This window comes from Ranitomeya variabilis, chromosome 1, assembly GCF_051348905.1.
Source record: "Ranitomeya variabilis isolate aRanVar5 chromosome 1, aRanVar5.hap1, whole genome shotgun sequence".
NCBI lineage: Eukaryota > Metazoa > Chordata > Amphibia > Anura > Dendrobatidae > Ranitomeya > Ranitomeya variabilis.
Genome location: NC_135232.1, coordinates 1,104,391,723 through 1,104,414,734, shown reverse-complemented (window position 1 = coordinate 1,104,414,734; position 23,012 = coordinate 1,104,391,723). Strand labels below are relative to the sequence as shown.

The following is a 23,012-nucleotide window of genomic DNA, read 5'->3' as shown; positions in this document are numbered from 1 at the left end:
TTAGGTTTTTTTTGTTTTTTCAGGGAGACTTTAGAAACCCAATAATATTTAAAAAAAAAAATAAATAGGCTTTCTATGGCCCACTGAATGAAAGGGAGAGAGGTGGCACACCCAGGAGTCAAGACTGGCACACAAGCTGAAAGGGCAATATTACTCTCCCACTGTTTTTTTATGTATTTTTTGTTTTTTTCAGGGAGACTTTAGAAACCCAATAATATTTAAAAAAAAAAATAAATAGGCTTTCTATGGCCCACTGAATGAGAGGGAGAGAGGTGGCACACCCAGGAGTCAAGACTGGCACACAAGCTGAAAGGGCAATATTACTCTCCCACTGTTTTTTTAGGTTTTTTTTTTTTTTCAGGGAGACTTTTGAAACCAAATAATATTAAAAAAAAAAAAAAAAAAAAAAAATATAGGCTTGCTATAGCCCACTGAATGAGAGATAGCGCACACACAGCAGTGGCACACAAGCCCTGACTGAGGCCAATATTTTTCTCCCACTGATTGATGTAGTGTTTCTGTGTTGAGGTAGATTTTAGAACACAAATCACGGAAAAAATAAATAGGCTTTCTATGGCCCACTCAGTGAGAGATGGCACACACAGGGATGGCACTGTAGCAGAAATGCCAATCTTAATCTCCCACAAAAAAAAAACAAAAAAAAAAAAAAAACTGTCCTACAATTACTATCTCCCTGCAGTAATGTAAGCCAGGTATGGCAGGCAGCAATAGGAGTGGACTGATGCACAAATTAAATAAAAAGTGTGGACAAACAAAAAAGATAGCTGTGCAGAAAGGAAGGAACAAGAGGATATGTGCTTTGAAAAAAGCAGTTGGTTTCCACAGTGGCGTACACACAGCAATACAGCTATCACGGAGCCTTCTAGGGCAGCCCAATGAGCTACAGCGCTGAGGGGAAAAAAAAAAAAAAATAGCTTCCACTGTCCCTGCACACCGAAGGTGGTGTTGGACAGTGGAAATCGCTGCAGCACAAGCGGTTTGGTGGTTAGTGGACCCTGCCTAACGCTCTCCCTGCTTCTGATGAAGCGGCAGCAACCTGTCCCTAAGCTCAGATCAGCAGCAGTAAGATGGCGGTCGGCGGGAACGCCCCTTTATAGCCCCTGTGACGCCGCAGACAGCAAGCCAATCACTGCAATGCCCTTCTCTAAGATGGTGGGGACCAGGATCTATGTCATCACGCTGCCCACACTCTGCGTTCACCTTCATTGGCTGAGAAATGGCGCTTTTCGCGTCATTGAAACGCGACTTTGGCGCGAAAGTCGCGTACCGCATGGCCGACAAGCACAGGGGTCGGATCGGGTTTCATGAGACGCCGACTTAGCCAAAAGTCGGCGACTTTTGAAAATGATCGACCCGTTTCGCTCAACCCTAGTTAGCACAACTTGTATTAGTTTGAAATGATTAGTCTTTATTTTATTTGCATTAGTATTTTTATCATGTTTGTAGAATTATTGCTAGTATTATTAGAAATAGCAGTAGTAGCAGTACTAGATGTATTATTATTAATGCTATTGACAGTTTTATTATTATTATGTTTTCAATTAGTATTATTATTATTATTATTATTATTTATTGTTATAGCACCATTTATTCCATGGCGCTTTACAAGTGAGGAGGGGTATACATAATAAAAACAAGTACAATAATCTTGAACAATACAAGTCATAACTGGTACAGGAGGAGAGAGGACCCTGCCCGCGAAGGCTCACAATCTACAAGTAACATATTACTATCAGTAAGCAATATTAATAGGCAATATTAGTAGTAGTAGCCGTAGTAGTATTACAAGTTGTGTGATTACTATTAGCAATATATGATTATTACTATTATGCGTTTTAATTAACAATAGTAGTATTTTTTTTATATTACAGCAGTTTTTAATGCTAGTAGCAGTAGTAGTAAGAGTGGTAGTAATAGTAGTAATAGTAGTAGTAATAGTGATAGTAGTAATAGTGATAGTTGTAATAGTAGTAGTAATACTAATAGTATTAATAATGGTAGCAGTAATAGTAGCAGTAATAGTAGTAATAGTATTAGTAATGGTAGTAGTTATAGTAGTAGTAATAGTGATAGTAGTAATAGTAGTAATAGCATTAGTAATGGTAGTAGCAATAGAAGAAGTAATAGTAGAGTGAGCTCTATCCTCACCTACTGTATTCTCACCCATCCCTTGTAAATTGTGAGCCCTCGCGGGCAGGGTCCTCTCTCCTCCTGTACCAGTTATGACTTGTATTGTTCAACATTATTGTACTTGTTTTTATTATGTATACCCCTCCTCACTTGTAAAGCGCCATGGAATAAATGGCGCTATAACAATAAATAATAATAATAATAATAATAATAGTAATAGTAGTAGTATTAGTAATAGTATTAGTAATGGTAGTAGTAATAGTAGTAATAGAAGTAGTAGTAATAGTATTAGTAATGGTAGTAGTAATAGTATTAGTAATAGTGATGGCAGAAATACTAGTAGTAGTAATAGTATTAGTAATTGTGATTGTAGTAATAGTAGTGGAAATATTAGTAATAGTAGTAGTAATAGTAGTAATAATAGTATTAGTAATAGTATTAGTAATGGTAGTAATAATGTAGTAATAGTAGTAGTAATAGTACTAGTAGTAGCAGTAGCAGTAATAGTAGTAACAGTAGTTGTAATATCAATAGTATTACTAGTATTATGTTTGCTATTGGTAACTATATATATTTTAATAAATTAACAGTAGTATCTTTATAATTATTGTAGCTTTTAATGTCGGTGGCAGTATTAATAGTAATAGTAGTAGTAGTAGTATTGGTAGTATTACTATTATTATGTTTGCTATTAGTAATATATAGCATTAAATAACAATAGGGTATTTATTAGTACTGCATCTTTTAATGCTGGTGGCAGTATTATTATTGGTAGTAGTAGTATGTTTGCTATTAGTAATATTAATATATATTACTGTTATATATTACTATTAATTTAAAATAATGCCTTTTACTTTATCTTCACTATTATTATTATTATTATTATTATTATTATTATTATATTAGTACTTTGATATTTTTGTGAAATGTTTGCAAAATAGGTAAGATGGTAAATGAGTGTATTTCTCAAGCTTCTGATGCTTATCCTTATGATATTTAATATTAATAACAATAAGGAAAATACAATGATGAATACAAGTGTAAATCATTACATTATGGTAAGAATACTAATAAGACCCACAAGGATATATGTATGGATAGATGTCCACTTACTGATTCACTGGTCTGGTCTTAATGGATATATGAGATTTATTTCTTTATTTTTTGTATTTATTATTTACATTTACAATATATTTTGATAAAGAAATGTCACACAATAGTACGATCTTGTACAATGGATAGGACGTATTTCTAGTACGGGGGCCGTAGATTATAAATGAAGTGGTTTATGGCTGTATGACAATAATCCAGCCATTATGTGATGAATTAGGGATTTTCTGACTTCTATGTGTCTTTCTCCTGGATCACACATGGTAGAGCTCTGGAGGATGCAGGACCCTTTGGCTGATGCCAGATTTGGGCAAGTTCCTGTGTCTCTGACTCTCACTGACATCTTAAAACTTAAGTAACCGTAAGGCATTGTTACTCCCTGGCAGCCAAGTGCCTCGTTACGCCCGATTGAGCTAATTGCTTTGAAATAGGATATATTATGTATAATTATGGAGTTCTTGGAGAAGACGTCCAGCCTCTCCTTTCATCTTTCACAAGTGCATCATAATGTCGCGATCAAATTAATTTGGGCCACTTGGATTGTTGCATTCCACGGGGGCCAGGACTGGACAATGACGCCTTGTGACAATGTGGCAGACTGTCTGTGGTCGGAGGAAGCGAAACAGTCAATGGGCCCAAATGTGACTGCTGCACACTGTCATCCGACTGCTTGTGCCTCTCCCCAGATCTCACTGCATTGCATATGTACAATAATAAGACACAATGGCCACCCCACAGGCCTAAAATCCATCAATGGAAAGATTCAGATGAAGTAGATGAGGTTTATTGGGTTATTTACATCTTGTGCAGAAGGCAAAGATTACAGCCAGGGTTCAAGTGTAGAGATCTTCAGAACCAAAGAAATGCACAGTCAGGGCTGCTTCATGCAGGAAGCTAAACAGTCACTGCAAAGTATCAGTCTGATAATTCATGAAGCTCATCAGCCATAATAATCTTTATCGCAGGTGATAATCCTAGTTTTAATGTAACTAATAATCAAATCCTTTACTGCAAGTGACAATGCTGCCCTTTACTAGAAGTGATAATAATGTCCTTTACAGCAAGTGATAATAATGTCCTTTACTGCAAGTGATAATACTGCACTTTACTGCAAGTGATAATACTGCCCTATACTGCAAGTGATAATGCTGCCCTATACTGCATGTGATAATGTCCTTTACTGCAAGTGATAATACTGTCCTTTACTGCAAGTGATAATACTGCACTTTACTGCAAGTGATAATACTGCCCTTTACTGCAAGTGATAATACTGCACTTTACTGCAAGTGATAATACTGCCCTTTACTGCAAGTGATAATGCTGTCCTTTACTGCAAGTGATAATACTGCACTTTACTGCAAGTAATAATACTGCCCTTTACTGCAAGTGATAATACTGCCCTTTACTGCAAGTGATAATACTGCCCTTTACTTCAAGTAACAATCCTGCACTTTACTGCAAGTGATAATAATGTCCTTTACAGCAAGTGATAATACTGCACTTAACTGCAAGTGATAATACTGCCCTTTACTGCAAGTGATAATGCTGTCCTTTACTGCAAGTGATAATACTGCACTTTACTGCAAGTGATAATACTGCCCTTTACTGCAAGTGATAATGCTGTCCTTTACTGCAAGTGATAATACTGCACTTTACTGCAAGTAATAATACTGCCCTTTACTGCAAGTGATAATACTGCCCTTTACTTCAAGTAACAATCCTGCACTTTACTGCAAGTGATAATAATGTCCTTTACAGCAAGTGATAATACTGCACTTAACTGCAAGTGATAATACTGCCCTTTACTGCAAGTGATAATGCTGTCCTTTACTGCAAGTGATAATACTGCCCTTTACTGCAAGTGATAATACTGCCCTTTACTTCAAGTAACAATCCTGCACTTTACTGCAAGTGATAATAATGTCCTTTACAGCAAGTGATAATACTGTCCTTTACTGCAAGTAATAATACTGTCCTTTACTGCAAGTGATAATGCTGTCCTTTACTGCAAGTGATAATACTGTCCTTTACTGCAAGTGATAATACTGCCCTTTACTGCAAGTGATAATGCTGTCCTTTACTGCAAGTGATAATACTGCACTTTACTGCAAGTGATAATACTGCCCTTTACTGCAAGTGATAATACTGCCCTTTACTTCAAGTAACAATCCTGCACTTTACTGCAAGTGATAATACTGCCCTTTACTTCAAGTAACAATCCTGCACTTTACTGCAAGTGATAATAATGTCCTTTACAGCAAGTGATACTACTGTCCTTTACTGCAAGTAATAATACTGTCCTTTACTGCAAGTGATAATGCTGTCCTTTACTGCAAGTGATAATACTGTCCTTTACTGCAAGTGATAATACTGCACTTTACTGCAAGTGATAATACTGCCCTTTACTGCAAGTGATAATGCTGTCCTTTACTGCAAGTGATAATACTGCACTTTACTGCAAGTGATAATACTGCCCTTTACTGCAAGTGATAATACTGCCCTTTACTTCAAGTAACAATCCTGCACTTTACTGCAAGTGATAATAATGTCCTTTACTGCAAGTGATAATACTGCACTTTAGTGCAAGTAATAATACTGTACTTTACTGCAAGTGATAATACTGCCCTTTACTGCAAGTGATAATGCTGTCCTTTACTGCAAGTAATAATACTGTCCTTTACTGCAAGTGATAATGCTGTCCTTTACTGCAAGTGATAATGCTGTCGTTTACTGCAAGTGATAATACTGCACTTTACTGCAAGTGATAATACTGCCCTTTACTGCAAGTGATAATACTGCCCTTTACTTCAAGTAACAATACTGCACTTTACTGCAAGTGATAATAATGTCCTTTACTGCAAGTGATAATACTGCACTTTAGTGCAAGTAATAATACTGCACTTTACTGCAAGTGATAATACTGCCCTTTACTGCAAGTGATAATGTTGTCCTTTACTGCATGTGATAATACTGCCCTTTACTGCAAGTAATAATACTGTCCTTTACTGCAAGTGATAATACTGCACTTTACTGCAAGTGATAATACTGCCCTTTACTGCAAGTGATAATACTGCCCTTCATACTGCCCTTTACTGCAAGTGATAATACTGCCCTTTACTGCAAGTGATAATACTGCCCTTTACTGCAACTGATAATGCTGTCCTTTACTGAAAGTGATAATGCTGTCCTTTACTGCAAGTGATAATACTGCCCTTTACTGCGAGTGATAATACTGCCCTTTACTGCGAGTGATAATACTGCCCTTTACTGCAAATGATAATACTGCCCTTTACCGCAAGTGATAATGCTGTCCTTTACTGCAAGTGACAATGCTGTCCTTTACTGGAAGTGATAATACTGCCCTTTACTGCAAGTGATAATACTGCCCTTTACTGCAAGTGATAATACTGCCCTTTACTAGAAGTGATAATGCTGATCTTTACTGCAAGTGATAATGCTGTCCTTTACTGCAAGTGATAATACTGCCCTTTACTGCAAGTGATAATGCTGTCCTTTACTGCACGTGATAATGCTGTCCTTTACTGCAAGTGATAATACTGCACTTTACTGCAAGTGCTAATACTGCCCTTCACTGCAAGTGACAATGCTGTCCTTTACTGCAAGTGATAATACTTCACTTTACTGCAAGTGATAATTCTGGCCTTTATTGCAAGTGATAATGCTGTCCTTCACTGCAAGTGATAATGCTGTCCTTTACTGCAAGTGACAATGCTGCACTTTACTGCAAGTGATAATGCTGTCCTTTACTGCAAGTGACAATGCTGTCCTTTAATACAAGTGACAATGCTGTCCTTTACTGCAAGTGACAATGCTGCACTTTACTGCAAGTGATAATGCTGTCCTTTACTGCAAGTGATAATGCTGTCCTTTACTGCAAGTGACAATGCTGTCCTTTACTACAAGTGATAATGCTGTCCTCTACTGCAACTGATAATGCTGTCCTTTACTGCAAGTGACAATGCTGTCCTTTGCTGCAAGTGACAATGCTGTCCTTTACTGCAAGTGATAATGCTGTCCTTTAATACAAGTGACAATGCTGTCCTTTACTGCAAGTGACAATGCTGCACTTTACTGCAAGTGACAATGCTGTCCTTTACTGCAAGTGATAATGCTGTCCTTTACTGCGAGTGATAATACTGTCCTTTACTGCAAGTAACAATGCTGTCCTTTACTGCAAGTGATAATGCTGTCCTTCACTGCAAGTGATAATACTGTCCTTTACTGCAAGTGATAATGCTGTCCTTTACTGCGAGTGATAATGCTGTCCTTTACTGCAAGTGATAATGCTGTCCTTTACTGCAAGTGATAATGCTGTCCTTAACTGCGAGTGATAATACTGTCCTTTACTGCAAGTGATAATACTGCCCTTTACTGCAAGTGATAATGCTGTCCTTTACTGCAAGTGATAATACTGCACTTTACTGCAAGTGATAATACTGTCCTTTACTGCAAGTGATAATACTGCCCTTTACTGCAAGTGATAATGCTGTCCTTTACTGCAAGTGATAATACTGCACTTTACTGCAAGTGATAATGCAGTCCTTTACTGCAAGTGACAATGCTGTCCTTTACTGCAAGTGACAATGCTGTCCTTTACTGCAAGTGATAATGCTGTCATTTACTGCGAGTGATAATACTGCCCTTTACTGCAAGTGATAATACTGCCCTTTACTGCAAGTGATAATACTGCCCTTTACTGCAAGTAATAATACTGCCCTTTACTGCAAGTGACAATGCTGTCCTTTACTGCAAGTGATAATACTGCCCTTTACTGCAAGTGATAATGCAGTCCTTTACTGCAAGTGACAATCCTGTCCATTACTGCAAGTGATAATACTGCCCTGTGATGTAAATAATAATGCTGTTCTTCAATGTAAGTGCCACTGATAATGCAAGTGATAATGCTGTCATTTACTGCAAGTGATAATGCTGTCCTTTACTGCAAGTGATAATACTGCACTTTACTGCAAGTGATAATGCAGTCCTTTACTGCAAGTGACAATGCTGTCCTTTACTGCAAGTGACAATGCTGTCCTTTACTGCAAGTGATAATGCTGTCATTTACTGCGAGTGATAATACTGCCCTTTACTGCAAGTGATAATACTGCCCTTTACTGCAAGTGATAATACTGCCCTTTACTGCAAGTAATAATACTGTCCTTTACTGCAAGTGATAATACTGTCCTTTACTGCAAGTGACAATGCTGTCCTTTACTGCAAGTGATAATACTGCCCTTTACTGCAAGTGATAATGCAGTCCTTTACTGCAAGTGACAATCCTGTCCATTACTGCAAGTGATAATACTGCCCTGTGATGTAAATAATAATGCTGTTCTTCAATGTAAGTGCCACTGATAATGCAATCATTTACCGCTGATGATAATTCTATCCTTTGCTTCATCTACAGTTTAGTTAACAACCTGCCTTATAACAAGTCTGTTTGCAGAACTTAATCCAATGAGAAGACAACACCATGCGCACAAATATTTTTTTAAGATTGTAGACTTTTTGGGCAGAAGTCATCAGTGACAGGGACCTGTTATCTGTATTTACCGAGTAATTAGTACTATGTAGTCACAAGGCAATAGCTCAGTACATTGCAAGATTTCAGGGATTGCAAAGTGCAAAGCATCATCATGTGTGCAGCCATTACTGTAATTAGGATATGGCTTATGCTGGAATACATTCATTATTCAGCAACAAGAATAAAAGCTAATAAGAATTAATCCATATATTAAAGGGTTTATAATATTTTAAAAAACAAAAATCTGCATCCTATTTAACTTGTGTGTTAACTTGCCACCATTTCCAAGACCTCTGTTTGCTGTCAATGCATGGAAATATTACTGAAGATAAAATGATTGAACACTTTGATATGATTTTCCAGTTTACAGTCATAGGACAACAACAAATTCTAATTATTTGCTACAGATAAAATGGATCAGCTTGTGGTCTAAGATATCCAACTCATAGATATACACTGGATATATTGTAGAAAAGGTGCCAGATTTGTGTAGATTTCCATCCTCTAAATATAAAGAAATTTTAAATATATATATATATATATATATATATATATATATATATATATATATATATATATATATATATATATATATATATAATGTTGTATTCACTGCGAGTAACACTATAAGGAAAAATCAGATGTTCTTTCATTGTATAAAATGCTCAGCTCACTAGTAATGATATGAATGATGTCTGACACTATTCATCAGCCTGAGATGCATCAGGGACAGTGGAGTGAGTTACTGTATCAGCCAGCAGCCTTTCCATAGCAGTGGCCATCCATGATATCTGCTGCTCTCCTCCATCAGGCTGGGCTCTCTTGATAAGACTCCTCAGTGACACTTATGTGTATATCATGTGCAGATCTGCGGCTCTTAGACAGGACAATGTGGGATCAGTGCTCTCCATGAATGTGGCCATAAAGGCTCCATATCTGCTGTTTGCCTAGAGGTCTGCAGCCAGGAGTCCTCAGTGCAGCCTGTGATGGGGGGTCGTGATTAGTTCGCAGATCTCTGCCCCTTTATCTGGGGTCTGTGCATTCTTGTGGTTGTGTGTATACAGTAATCAGCCTGTACACAATGTGGGCCCCTATTAGTGGAGCACAGGGACTGTTTGCCCTTCTCCATCTCCAGTTTATGGAGTCTGCAGTCTGACAAGTTCTTCCAGGGTCTCCAGTGTCTCCAGTCACCGGGCACAAAGGGGATCTTGTCTTGTGAACTCTTTCTTCTCCACTCCACGACACTAAGCACAAAGCTAACGTTTACAAAAGGCAGACAATGTGTTCAGATGACTTGTAGGGGTCTTTCTACCCAGCCCGGGCGTCATTTGTTGTGTCCACAGTGACATAAAACGCTCGGGGTAATTGGCTTTGATGGGACATTCATTATAGGAACAGAAGCTGTTTGGGATGCTAATTGTTCAATATTGTTATCTAGCGCCAAGACCCTACTGAGCCTCACATTCCCAAACCAAACACTCAGGGGCTGATACTGTAAGCTGGCAGCCGGGGAGTATCCCCCCACTGAGGGGAATAGCCCCCCACAGGAGGGCTCGGGTGGGCACACACTGCTGGGCACACACTGGCACTAAGTCAGGCGAGGAGGGAAACAGAGCAGCGACTGCAGGGGGCACATCAACAGGATCACTGACCCCTCCACACTATATAGAATGGGCATCTGGGTGTATATGGGTATATATTATATATATGTATGTGTGTGTGTGTGTATATATATATATATATATATATATATATATATATATATATATATATATATATATGTATATACATACAGTATATGTGTGTGTGTATCTGGGTGTATATGTGTATATATTATATGTACAGTATATATTTAAGTGTGTGTATCTGTGTGTATCTGTGTATATATAATATATATGTATATGTGTGTGGATATGTGTATATAATATATATATATGGATGTGTGTGTGTATATATATATATATAAACATATATAGTGCAAAATTCTATACATGAAGATGTTTGTAACAAAACACCTAGAAGTATAGATTTTTGCACACACACATATACACAAATATATATATATATATATATATATATATATATATATACATACACACATATATAGTTTAGAAAAATCTAAAAAATCTATGTATCTTGGTGTTCTGTTGTATCTCTCTTATATATATATATATATATATATATATATATATATATATATATATATATATATATATATAATCGTATACAGGTATAAAATTTCTGATTTTCTAAAATTTGACCTATTAATATAATTATAATATATATGATTAATATAATTAGAATCTATTTATGTAATTGTTTAAAGTGTGGTAGGACATCATGTAGTATTGATAGATAGCAGATAGATAGATAGATAGATAGATAGATAGATAGATAGATAGATAGATAGATAGGTAGATAGATAGATAGATAGATAGATAGATAGATAGATAGATAGATAGATAGATAGATAAAACAAATCAATATAGGTAGCAAATGCAATATATATTTCTGTATATAAATGCATAGTGCCTACTTTTTCTTTTCCTGTCTATAAGATTTGTTTTTAGCATAATGACAGACTGCTACTACTAGTATACTTATTATATAAAAAGAGATAAGAATTAGGTATATACATTAGTATTTGCAGATAATGTATGTACAATGTATTTAGATAGGTGTCCTACTTTTCTTTGTATGATAGCCTGTGATAGATAGATAGATAGATAGATAGATAGATAGATAGATAGATAGATAGATAGATCTATTATTAGGATAGAGAAAGAAAGAAAGAAAGAAAGAAAGAAAGAAAGAAAGAAAGAAAGAAAGAAAGAAAGAAAGAAAGAAAGAAAGAAAGAAAGAAAGAACCCTCGATGTCTCCATGTATGTAGCGTGGTTCTGCCGATACTTTAGTTCCCCAGTCCTGTGCTGGTGTTCTTGGGTCAGTCAGTAATGGCTTTGCCACATGTTACTGGCGGGTGCGGGGTGCACTCACTCACTTCTTTGATATTCCCAGTCTCCTGAATTCATCTAATTTACTGTCCCATAGACTCCTGACTGTTAATCAAGTGTATGGCCGTCATTGGAGAGATAAGAGTAATGACCCGTGTGGCTGGAGTGGCAGCAGACAGGCGGGCAGACATGTCACCTTGTCCTCACCCTGCCCCACACCCAGCATCTCCACACAATGATGAGGGCCCTAATCACAGCCCCATCATCCGGAGCCCGTGTGTGTCTGTGGCTGCAGAGTCCCGGGGTCTGCAATTCTTCCATAGGAAACCCGGGGCTTCTGTGGAGAGGCCGAGGCCGGGGATTGTGGGGCTGATGGCCGCTGTCCCTGCAGGGCTCCTCGGCGGGAGCCGCCTCCCCCTCAGCTCTCCGCGGTCCCGGCCTTTGATCAGCCGCTGCTGGCGCCTAAAACAACATCACTTGTCTGCCTATTAGAGCCACTGACTAATGGTGACACATGGGCTCTCCCCGCAATTAGCAATGCAGACGCTTCCCTGAGAAGACACCAAACCGGGGGCTGAGAGTGGGGCCTCCCAGGGCCAGGGGTGCGGAGAGGGACCCCACAGTGCCCCCCATACCCCCACACCAAGGGAGGCCCATCAGCAGCATTACACGGAGAGATGGCTGACTTATAAAGATAGATAGAGAGAGAGAGAGAGAGAGAGAGAGAGAGAGAGAGAGAGAGAGAGATAGATAGATAGATAGATAGATAATAGATAGATGGATAATAGATAATACATAGATAGATAGATAATAGATAGATGGATAATAGATAGATACATAGATAGATAATAGAGAGATGGATGATAGATAGATAGATAATATATAATTGATAGATAGATAATACATAGATAGATAGATTATACATAGATAGATAGATAGATAGATAGATAGATAGATAGATAGATAATATATAATTGATAGATAGATAATACATAGATAGATAGATAGATAGATAGATAGATAGATAGATAGATAGATAGATAGATAGATAGATATAGATAATAGAAAGATAGATAGATAGATAATAAAATAAATAAATAATAGATAATACATAGATAGATAATCGATAGATAATAGATAGATAGATAGATAGATAGATAGATAGATAGATAGATAGATAATAGATAATACATAGATAGATAATACATAGATAGATAATAGATAGATAGATAGATAGATAGATAGATAGATAATAGATATAGATAATAGATAGATGGATAATAGATAGATATGATACATAGATAGATAGATAATAGAGAGATGGATGATAGATAGATAGATAGATAGATAATATAGAATTGATAGATAGATGGATAATAGATAGATAATAGATAATATATAATAGATAGATAGATAATAGATGGATAGATAAACAGATAAATTGATGGAAAGATAGACAAATAAATGGATGGATAGATAATAGATAGATAAATGGATGGATAGATGGACAGATAATAGATAAATAATAGACAAATCAATAAGAATAGAGTGTCTGTTAATTTCTGCCTATAAATATATGAATTTATATTAGTTACTTTTTCTATAACTACATTAATCGTTTTACAGTACACAGAAGAATTTCGGATAACTACAGAGTGAATGATTAATGCTACAACGTCCTTACAAAAGCAGATTGCTATATATTCTGTATGGACTGTACATAGACGTAGTATTGTTTTGGACTCATCCTTTCAGTAGTTGTCATTACCCATACTATGGCTGCACATACCCGGCTGCTGCTCTTGGTGCTGATCCCATCACTATAGTATGTGTCCACAGTACACCATATATATATATATACATATACACACACGTGGCTTTCTTATTCTACCTGTGTATTGAGGACACTTTGCTTCCTTTGTTACTCTGTGTTGTGTATTTGTGGGATAAACACCTTGGACATAAAGGAGTCAGCGCAGCGGTACAATGATCTGTAAACGATGAATAATCCCTCTGGACTGGATTTAGGAGATTACACGGCCGCAAACCATGAATAACAGTGTCACAGACAGAGATACTGATAAATGTCATCAAGCAGTTAATTAACGCATCATAATGTAACTGCGAATGTTAACAGGTTGAAAAACGCGAATCTGTATAAATATGTACATATATATGTGTGTGTGTGTGTATATATACATAGTTCATACATATATATATAACAATTGTGTATATAATGTATGTACAGAGAGAGTGAGAGAAAGAGGCAAAAAGATGGAAGCAGCACTGCAAAATAATGCAAATTATAGGACTTTAATGTCCCATGTGGGACGTTTCAGTACATAGTGTGAACCTTTCTCAGGATGATTGGATTATATATATGATAGATAGATAATAGATAGATAGATAGATAGATAGATAGATAGATAGATAGATAGATTATAGATATATAGATAGATAATAGATAGATAGATAGATATAATAGATAGATATGAGATGGATAGATAATAGATAGATATATAGATAAATAAATAATAGCTAGGTGGTAAATAGATAGATAATAATAGATAATAGATAGATAGATAATAGATAATAGATAGATAGATAGATAGATAGATAGATAGATAATAGATGATAGATAGATAGATGATAGATAGATAGATAGATAGATAGATAGATAGATAGATAGATAGATAGATAGATAATAGATGATAGATAGATAGATAGATAGATAGATAGATAATAGATAGATAGATAGATAGATAGATAGATAGATAGATAGATAATAGATAGATAGATAGATAGATAGATAGATAGATAGATAGATAGATAGATAATAGATAGATAGATAGATAGATGATAGATAGATAGATAATAGATAGATGACAGATAGATAGATAGATAGATAATAGATGATAGATAGATAATAGATAATAGATAGATAGATAATAGATAATAGATAGATAATAGATAATAGATAGATGATAGATAGATAGATAATAGATAGATAGATAATAGATAGATAGATAGATAGATGGATAGATATAGGATAGGTGTTTTCTGAACACTTAGAGCAGTGCCGGGTAGTTGGGGGTGTCCTTATTTCTGGGACTTTCTTCCTGGGATGTCCCCTGTGCAGTGTCCCCTGTGCAGTGTCCCAGGGAAGGTGACCGGATTCCTCGGATGGAGCCGCCGCGGCCCCTTTGAAGGTGGATTAGGAGCCATCATAAACACTAATTATTCTTCCCTTGTGCTGCGGGTCGTTTTCAGCTGCTGTTAAACAATCTGATTTGCATTTCTTTTATTTAACAAGTCAACAACAAGGCTGCAAATCACAGAACAGGGGCAACTGGGTAAAGTTTGTGCTGGGAGTGGGCGGAGCTCCAGGCCTGTGTGTGAGGGGCCCCGGGGCCAATCACTGCGCTGCGCCCGCCCCCTCTGCTCTCCTATTGGCCCAGGCCATTATTAGCTGCTGCTTTATTAGCCACATAGTGCCGAGTCTCCGGCTGACGCAGGACTCCGGGACTTACAGTGCTGAGCCCCATGGCAGGCGCAGGACCCCCGGCTCTCTGAGGACCCCCGGCTCTCTGAGGACCCCCGGCTCTCTGAGGACCCCCGGCTCTCTGAGGACCCCCGGCTCTCTGAGGACCCTCTGTATGGCCCCTGGTGTCCTCATCACTTCTGGAGGAGCCACAGCTGAGAGCCCAAAGTGCAGCCCAGCAGCCATGCAGACCGGCCTGAGGATGGCAGTGGAGGAGGACAGTGAGCCCAAGCCCCGGGTGCTGCCCTTCAGTGTGGAGGCTCTGATGGCTGACAAGAAGCCGGCCAGGGACCGGGACATCTCCAGCCCCGCTGCAGCCCCACTGGCCGGGACCTCCCAAAGCCCGAGGGTGGGCTGCCTGCCTGCCGCGGAGCCCCCCAGCCCCCCGAGCTCTCACAACAGCCATTATACAGTCGGAGGAATCCTGAAACTCCCAGAAGAAGCACTTGTGAAGTCCGAGAGCCCCGAGCGAGAGCGGGGCCCATGGCTGCAGGAGCCCAGGTTCTCTCCTTCCCCGACAAGTAAGTCCCGGAATCGGTCTGCACCAACTCCTTGGGCTGCAGCTAGAAAAGTTTGGGAACTTTCTCTGTCCGGAGTTTTTCTATAATTGGTCTTGTAGCTTATTGGGTTGTTTTTTTTCCTGGCAACTGAACCAATGTGATTAAAAATAAAACTAAGATATAATATTAAAAGCATCATAAAGTAAAGCACAGAGCCCCGAGATGTTTATAATAATTATTATTATTATTCCATCTTTTTTTTTTTTTTTTTTAGTGATCAAAGTTTGGTAAATTAAGATTTAGGTTTTATAGCAATAGTAAAAGCAATAATATTATTTTATTTATTGAAGCAACATAAAGTAAAGCACATAGTGATAAGCCAGAGCCCTGAGATGATGATGATGATGATGATTATTATTAGGCATTTTCTCTTCTGATTTAAGTTTGGGGAATTAAAATGTAGCTTTTATAGCAATAGTAATACGAATAAAATTGTATTTATAGAAGCATCATAAAGTAAAACACATAGTGATAAGTAAGAGCCCTCGGATTATTATTATTATTATTATTTATATATTATGTCATTTTCTCTTCTGATCTAAGTTTGGGGAATTAAGGTTTAGCTTTTATTATAATATTGTATTTATAGAATCATCATAAAGTAAACAACATAGTGAAAAGTAAGAGCCCTCAGATGATGATGATAATATAAAATAATAATAAATACAAATATGTCATTTTCTCTTATTGTCTAAGTTTGGGAAATTAAGATTTAGCTTTTATCACAATATTTAATTTATAGAATGATAATAAAGTAAAGCACATAGTGACAAGCAAGAGACCTGTGATTATTATTCTTTTTATTATTATTTCTTGTTCTCTTGTGACCAAAGTTTAAAAAATTAAGATACAGTTTTCCTAGCAATAGTAATAGCAATGATTTAAGATTATTTTATTTAATCACTTTCTCTTGTGATCACAGTTTGGGAAATTAAGATATATTTAATATTTATGTTAATAGCAATAATATTTTATTTATTATTATTTTAGTATTTCGTCTTTTTCTTTTATGATTTAACTTTGGGAAATTAATATAGCAATAATATTATTTGACTTGTTTGTAATAGCAATAGTTTTAGGACAACACCCTATAAACTTTGCAGATGACTACAATAGTCTGCTTGGTGTTTTTGGTTCCATTATATCTTTTTGAATGTTCTTTCTAAAAAAAGACCCTTATTCTGATCTCTTCAGGGAGGATGAGCCCCCCAGCTTGCACACTGAGAAAGCACAAAACCAACAGGAAGCCAAGGACTCCCTTTACCACCTCCCAGCTCCTGGCTCTGGAGAGGAAATTCAGGCAGAAACAGTATCTTTCCATAGCAGAAAGAGCTGAATTCTCCAGTTCACTCAACCTCACTGAGACTCAGGTGAAGATCTGGTTCCAAAACAGAAGAGCAAAAGCCAAGAGGCTTCAAGAAGCAGAACTTGAAAAACTAAAAATGGCAGCCAAGCCCATGTTGCCACCAGCTTTTGGTATCTCCTTCCCATTGGGGACTGCTGTACCCACAGCTTCATTGTATGGAACCTCCAATCCCTTCCATAGACCTACCCTGCCAGTATCACCCATGGGACTGTACACTGCACATGTTGGATACAGCATGTATCATCTCTCCTAATAAGTCACTTGAACCCACTCCTGACTTCTTCCAAGGGGACCTTTGTGTGAATTGTTCCTGCACCATAACTGTGTCACTATTTATGGATTCCTAGGGAATTCATTGCTAGAAATACTATATCACTTCCAACATGTATTGCCATTTATCGCTTTGTTAGCTGCATCTGGCTAGAAGAACCCTACAGCCCACTGGTAGAAAGCTGAAGAAGTCTCCAGCAAGCTGGAGATCCAAGATCCAAATGCATTCTGCCATTTTAGGTCCAAATAATGAATTAAGATGATAGGATTGGTTTAAAACTTTCCTAAATGAATGTATTATCCTAACAGTACAGGATATATATATATATATATATATATGTTTAGAATTGAGAGTCCTCAGTGGTTGATACCTTTTAATGGCTAACTGAAAAGATAGTAACAAATTGCAAGCTTTCGAGACTACTCAGGTCTTCAGCAGGCATATGCCTGATGAAGGGACCTGAGTAGTCTCCAAAGCTTGCAATTTGTTACCATCTTTTCAACTAGCCATTAAAAGGTATCAACCACAGAGGACTCTAAATTCTAAATATTTTTTTAATCCTAACAGTAACATTCTTAGTCATGTGATCTGCAACAAGTTTCTTTCTAGCAGCTGGGAAACTACTAATCCCAGCATGGCACTGGAAATGTAAAACAAAATAGGCCATGCTAAGAGTTGTAGTTTTCCAACACCTGGAGAGCCACATGTTGCAGATCAGGGGTTAAAAGAGCGCTTGGAAGAGACGAGATCCCATCTGCCAAGATTTCTTCAGCCCATTGATGTCAGCAGATGACATGGTCGATAAAGGGATAAATATATGTAAAGATAAATGTGTGTCTCTTCCATGTAAGAGATGATGTATTTCTATTTAACAGACTTTTTTTTTTTTTTTTTGTTATTGCATTAAATCCCTTTGGAAGGGATGCATTATGTAATATACTGTATATTTGAAATTTATTATCATTTATATTATAGTTCTATTTGTTAAATAAATTAATTTTAATGTAGTTTTTTTTGTGGTTTCATCTTGTGTTTTATATATATAAAAAAAAATGATGAAAAAAGGAGTTTGATTAGGCAAATATAAAGTGAGGCTGTGATATCTGAAAATAAGAAATTCTGCAACTCTTTAGTTATATATTATGTATACTGCTCCTTACATGTAAAGCGCCATGGAATAAATGGTGCTATAACAATTAATAATAATAATAATAACATATTAGAGGAACCAGAATGTAAAATAAATTACTTTTTTCAGACACATAAATAATTAAAAGATCAAGTTTAATTCAATTGATGCAAAATACAGAACTTATAAAATATTAATTAGAATTATTCCATTTAACCAGAAAGTGACATTTGCTCTGGATGTCGGTCTAGAAATAGTCCAAAGAGATCTCACATTTTCTCCTCTAAAATGAATTTTAATAAAAGTCGCAAAGTAAATATTTACAACATCTCATGATTTTATTACACTCTGGTACATTATCTTGACATGTGCAAAAAAAAAGTTGTGAACTTCTGTATTCGTTCTACAAACATCGATTCAATTAATTTCTTTCCCGTGGGCAAAAGCAACAATTATAAAAGAGGGAGTGGAAGGGATTCTTTTCTATAGGTATAAGAATTTAATTAAAGCAATTATATACATTAATTAACATTCTAAACTTTTTTTTGCCGGAATTTACACAAAGAAAATGTAATGACTAATTGACAGGTGAAAGTGAAACAGAAAGTGCTGATCCGTGCAGAGAAAGCTGCAGAGAGGAGCTTGCCAGGTAGTTTCCCCATGGGAAGATGGATAATAAATGGTCACTTGGCACATTCAGATCCGCTACATTGGTTGTGTGCAGCAGAGCTGAGGCTGTCCGGGCACTAGGCTTCCTCCTCCATAGTTCTGGAAGTACAGCATTATTCAGGAAAGATTAAACTATTGATACATCTATATCATGGGGACAATATATGATAATGTATGAAAATGAAAACTCTTAAGAGCTCATTTGTATGTAGAAAGAATTATTCTCAAGGCATCTATAGCTATCAATGAATCACATTATCTTTTTATCTTATCTATCAGCTATCTGTGTCTGTCTATTAATCTAAATCTATACGCCCATTATTGTGACTGTCAAGAATCGATGATAGATGGATAAATGAATAATCATACCAGTAATTTTATGCCTTTTTTTATTTACTACATTGGCAATATTGGTATTCTCTTATCTACTAATATTACTGATAAAAATGAAGTTACAGATAATCACGTACCACACATGTTCGTGTTTATATATATATATATATATATATATATATATATATATATATATATACAGTTAGGTCCATATATATTTGGACAGAGACAACATTTTTCTAATTTTGGTTATAGACATTACCACAATGAATTTTAAACAAAACGATTCAGATGCAGTTGAAGTTCAGACTTTCAGCTTTCATTTGAGGGTATCCACGTTAAAATTGGATGAAGGGTTTAGGAGTTTCAGCTCCTTAACATGTGCCACCCTGTTTTTAAAGGGACCAAAAGTAATTGGACAGATTCAATAATTTTAAATAAAATGTTACTTTTTAGTACTTCGTTGAAAACCCTTTGTTGGCAAAGACTGCCTGAAGTCTTGAACTCATGGACATCACCAGACACTGTTTCCTCCTTTTTGATGCTCTGCCAGGCCTTCACTGCGGTGGTTTTCAGTTGCTGTTTGTTTGTGGCCTTTCTGTCTGAAGTTTAGTCTTTAACAAGTGAAATGCTGCTCAATTGGGTTGAGATCAGGTGACTGATTTGGCCATTCAAGAATATTCCACTTCTTTGCTTTAATAAACTCCTGGGTTTCTTTGGCTTTATATTTTGGGTCATTGTCCATCTGTAGTATGAAAGACGACCAATCAGTTTGGCTGCATTTGGCTGGATCTGAGCACACAGTATGGCGGCTCTGAATACCTCAGAATTCATTTGGCCGCTTCTGTCCTGTGTCACATCATCAATAAACACTAGTGACCCAGTGCCACTGGCAGCCATGCATGCCCAAGCCATCACACTGCCTCCGCCGTGTTTTACAGATGATGTGGTATGCTTTGGATCATGAGCTGTACCACGCCTTCGCCATACTTTTCTCTTTCCATCATTCTGGTAGAGGTTGATCTTGGTTTCATCTGTCCAAAGAATGTTCTTCCTGAACTGTGCTAGATTTTTTACATGTTTTTTAGCAAGGTCCAGTCTAGCCTTTTTATTCTTGATGCCTATGAGTGGCTTGCACCGTGCAGTGAACCCTCTGTATTTACTTTCATGTAGTCTTCTCTTTATGGTAGATTAGGATATTGATGCGCCGACCTCCTGGAGAGTGTTGTTCACTTGGTTGGCTGTTGTGAAGGGGTTTCTCTTCACCATGGAGATTATTCTGCGATCATCCACCACTGTTGTCTTCCGTGGGCGCCCAGGTCTTTTTGCATTGATGAGTTCACCAGTGCTTTCTTTCTTTCTCAATATGTACCAAACTAGATTTTGCCACTCTAAATATTGTAGCAATTTCTCGGATGGGTTTTTTCTCTGTTTTCGTAGCTTAAGGATGGCTTGATTCACCTGCATGGAGAGCTCCTTTGACCGCATGTTTACTTCACAGCAAAACCTTCCAAATACAAGCACCACACCTCAAATCAACTCCAGGCCTTTTATCTGCTTAATTGAGAATGACATAACGAAGGGATTGCCCACACCTGTCCATGAAATAGCTTTGGAGTCAATTGTCCAATTACTTTTGGTCCCTTTACAAAATTGGGTGGCACATGTTAAGGAGCTGAAACTCCTAAACCCTTCATCCAATTTTAATGTGGATACCCTCAAATGAAAGCTAAAAGTCTGAACTTCAACTGTATCTGAATTATTTTGTTTAAAATTTATTGTGGTAATGTCTATAACCAAAATTAGAAAAATGTTGTCTCTGTCCAAATATATATGGACCTAACTGTATATCTTCCTGTACCAGTAATTTTATTGCTGTTGTTCTGGTTCCTAATCCCTATGTGTAGAGATATATTTACATGTGTGTGTGTATATAGATATATGTATACACAGACCTAGATATATACAGACACATGTATACGCACATATATAATATATACACATGCGAATATATATATATATATATATATATATATATATATATATATATATATATACCCAAATATACACACATATTTAAAATATATATGGACACAAATATATATATATATATATACATATATATGCACACAAACGCATATACACACATCTAATATACACACATAAATATAATACACACATAAATATAATACACACAAATATATGCACACACATATAATATACACACATACATAATACACGCACACACATACTGTATATACACACATATAATACACACTCAGACACATTAGCAGTGTTGTAATTTTGTCTTTCTGGCCTGTCTGCAGTGATGTGCTCCTAGTTTAGAGCTCAGACAGAGACTAATTGGTGTAATGAGGCAGGTTCTGCAGCAGACACAGTGCTGGCTCCAGTTAGACTATAGCTTGGGGCAAGAGGAAACTTCTTTGGAGTTACTAATATCAATGATGCTTTCAATAACTCGGCATTTAATGACTTGTCCTTCGTCTCATGAAGCCTCCTGTCATCCTGTGGTGCTGAGCCCTCCTATACTTATGTATCTGTAGGAGTATATATGTATTCCTGCCATCCTGTGGTGCTGAGCCTTCCTATACTTATATCTGTAGGAGTATATATGTATTCCTGCCATCCTGTGGTGCTGAGCCCTCCTCTACTTGTATCTGTAGGAGTATATATGTATTCCTGCCATCCTGTGGTGCTGAGCCCTCCTATACTTATATCTGTAGGAGTATATATGTATTCCTGCCATCCTATGGTGTTGAGCCCTCCTATACTTATGTATCTGTAGGAGTATATATGTATTCCTGCCATCCTGTGGTGCTGAGCCCTCCTATACTTATATCTGTAGGAGTATATATGTATTCCTGCCATCCTGTGGTGCTGAGCCTTCCTATACTTATATCTGTAGGAGTATATATGTATTCCTGCCATCCTGTGGTGTTGAGCCCTCCTATACTTATGTATCTGTAGGAGTATATATGTATTCCTGCCATCCTGTGGTGCTGAGCCCTCCTATACTTATGTATCTGTAGGAGTATATATGTATTCCTGCCATCCTGTGGTGCTGAGCCCTCCTATACTTATATCTGTAGGAGTATATATGTATTCCTGTCATCCTGTGGTGCTGAGCCCTCCTATACTTATATCTGTAGGAGTATATATGTATTCCTGCCATCCTGTGGTGTTGAGCCTTCCTATACTTATATCTGTAGGGGTATATATGTATTCCTGCCATCCTGTGGTGCTGAGCCCTCCTCTACTTATATCTGTAGGAGTATATATGTATTCCTGCCATCCTGTGGTGCTGAGCCCTCCTATACTTATATCTGTAGGAGTATATATGTATTCCTGCCATCCTGTGGTGCTG

General features: G+C 37.0%; 1 protein-coding gene across 1 annotated transcript; it reads left to right on the top strand.

The window, feature by feature from the left end:
- The first annotated feature begins 15,265 nt into the window (after positions 1 to 15,265).
- Positions 15,266 to 18,503, top strand: MSX1 (msh homeobox 1). The gene is made up of 2 exons (XM_077280132.1): positions 15,266 to 15,820; positions 17,054 to 18,503. The coding sequence occupies exons 1-2, from the start codon at positions 15,415 to 15,417 to the stop codon at positions 17,476 to 17,478; spliced, it is 831 nt and encodes a 276-aa protein (XP_077136247.1). The 5' UTR covers positions 15,266 to 15,414; the 3' UTR covers positions 17,479 to 18,503.
- Positions 18,504 to 23,012: the final 4,509 nt, after the last annotated feature.

Bases quoted from the DNA above. Each gene is read 5' to 3' on its own strand.
- MSX1 (XM_077280132.1), top strand. From the start codon at position 15,415: ATGGCCCCTGGTGTCCTCATCACTTCTGGAGGAGCCACAGCTGAGAGC. The intron at 15,821-17,053 runs GTAAGTCCCGGA...TGATCTCTTCAG, and splicing joins GTTCTCTCCTTCCCCGACAA to GGAGGATGAGCCCCCCAGCT.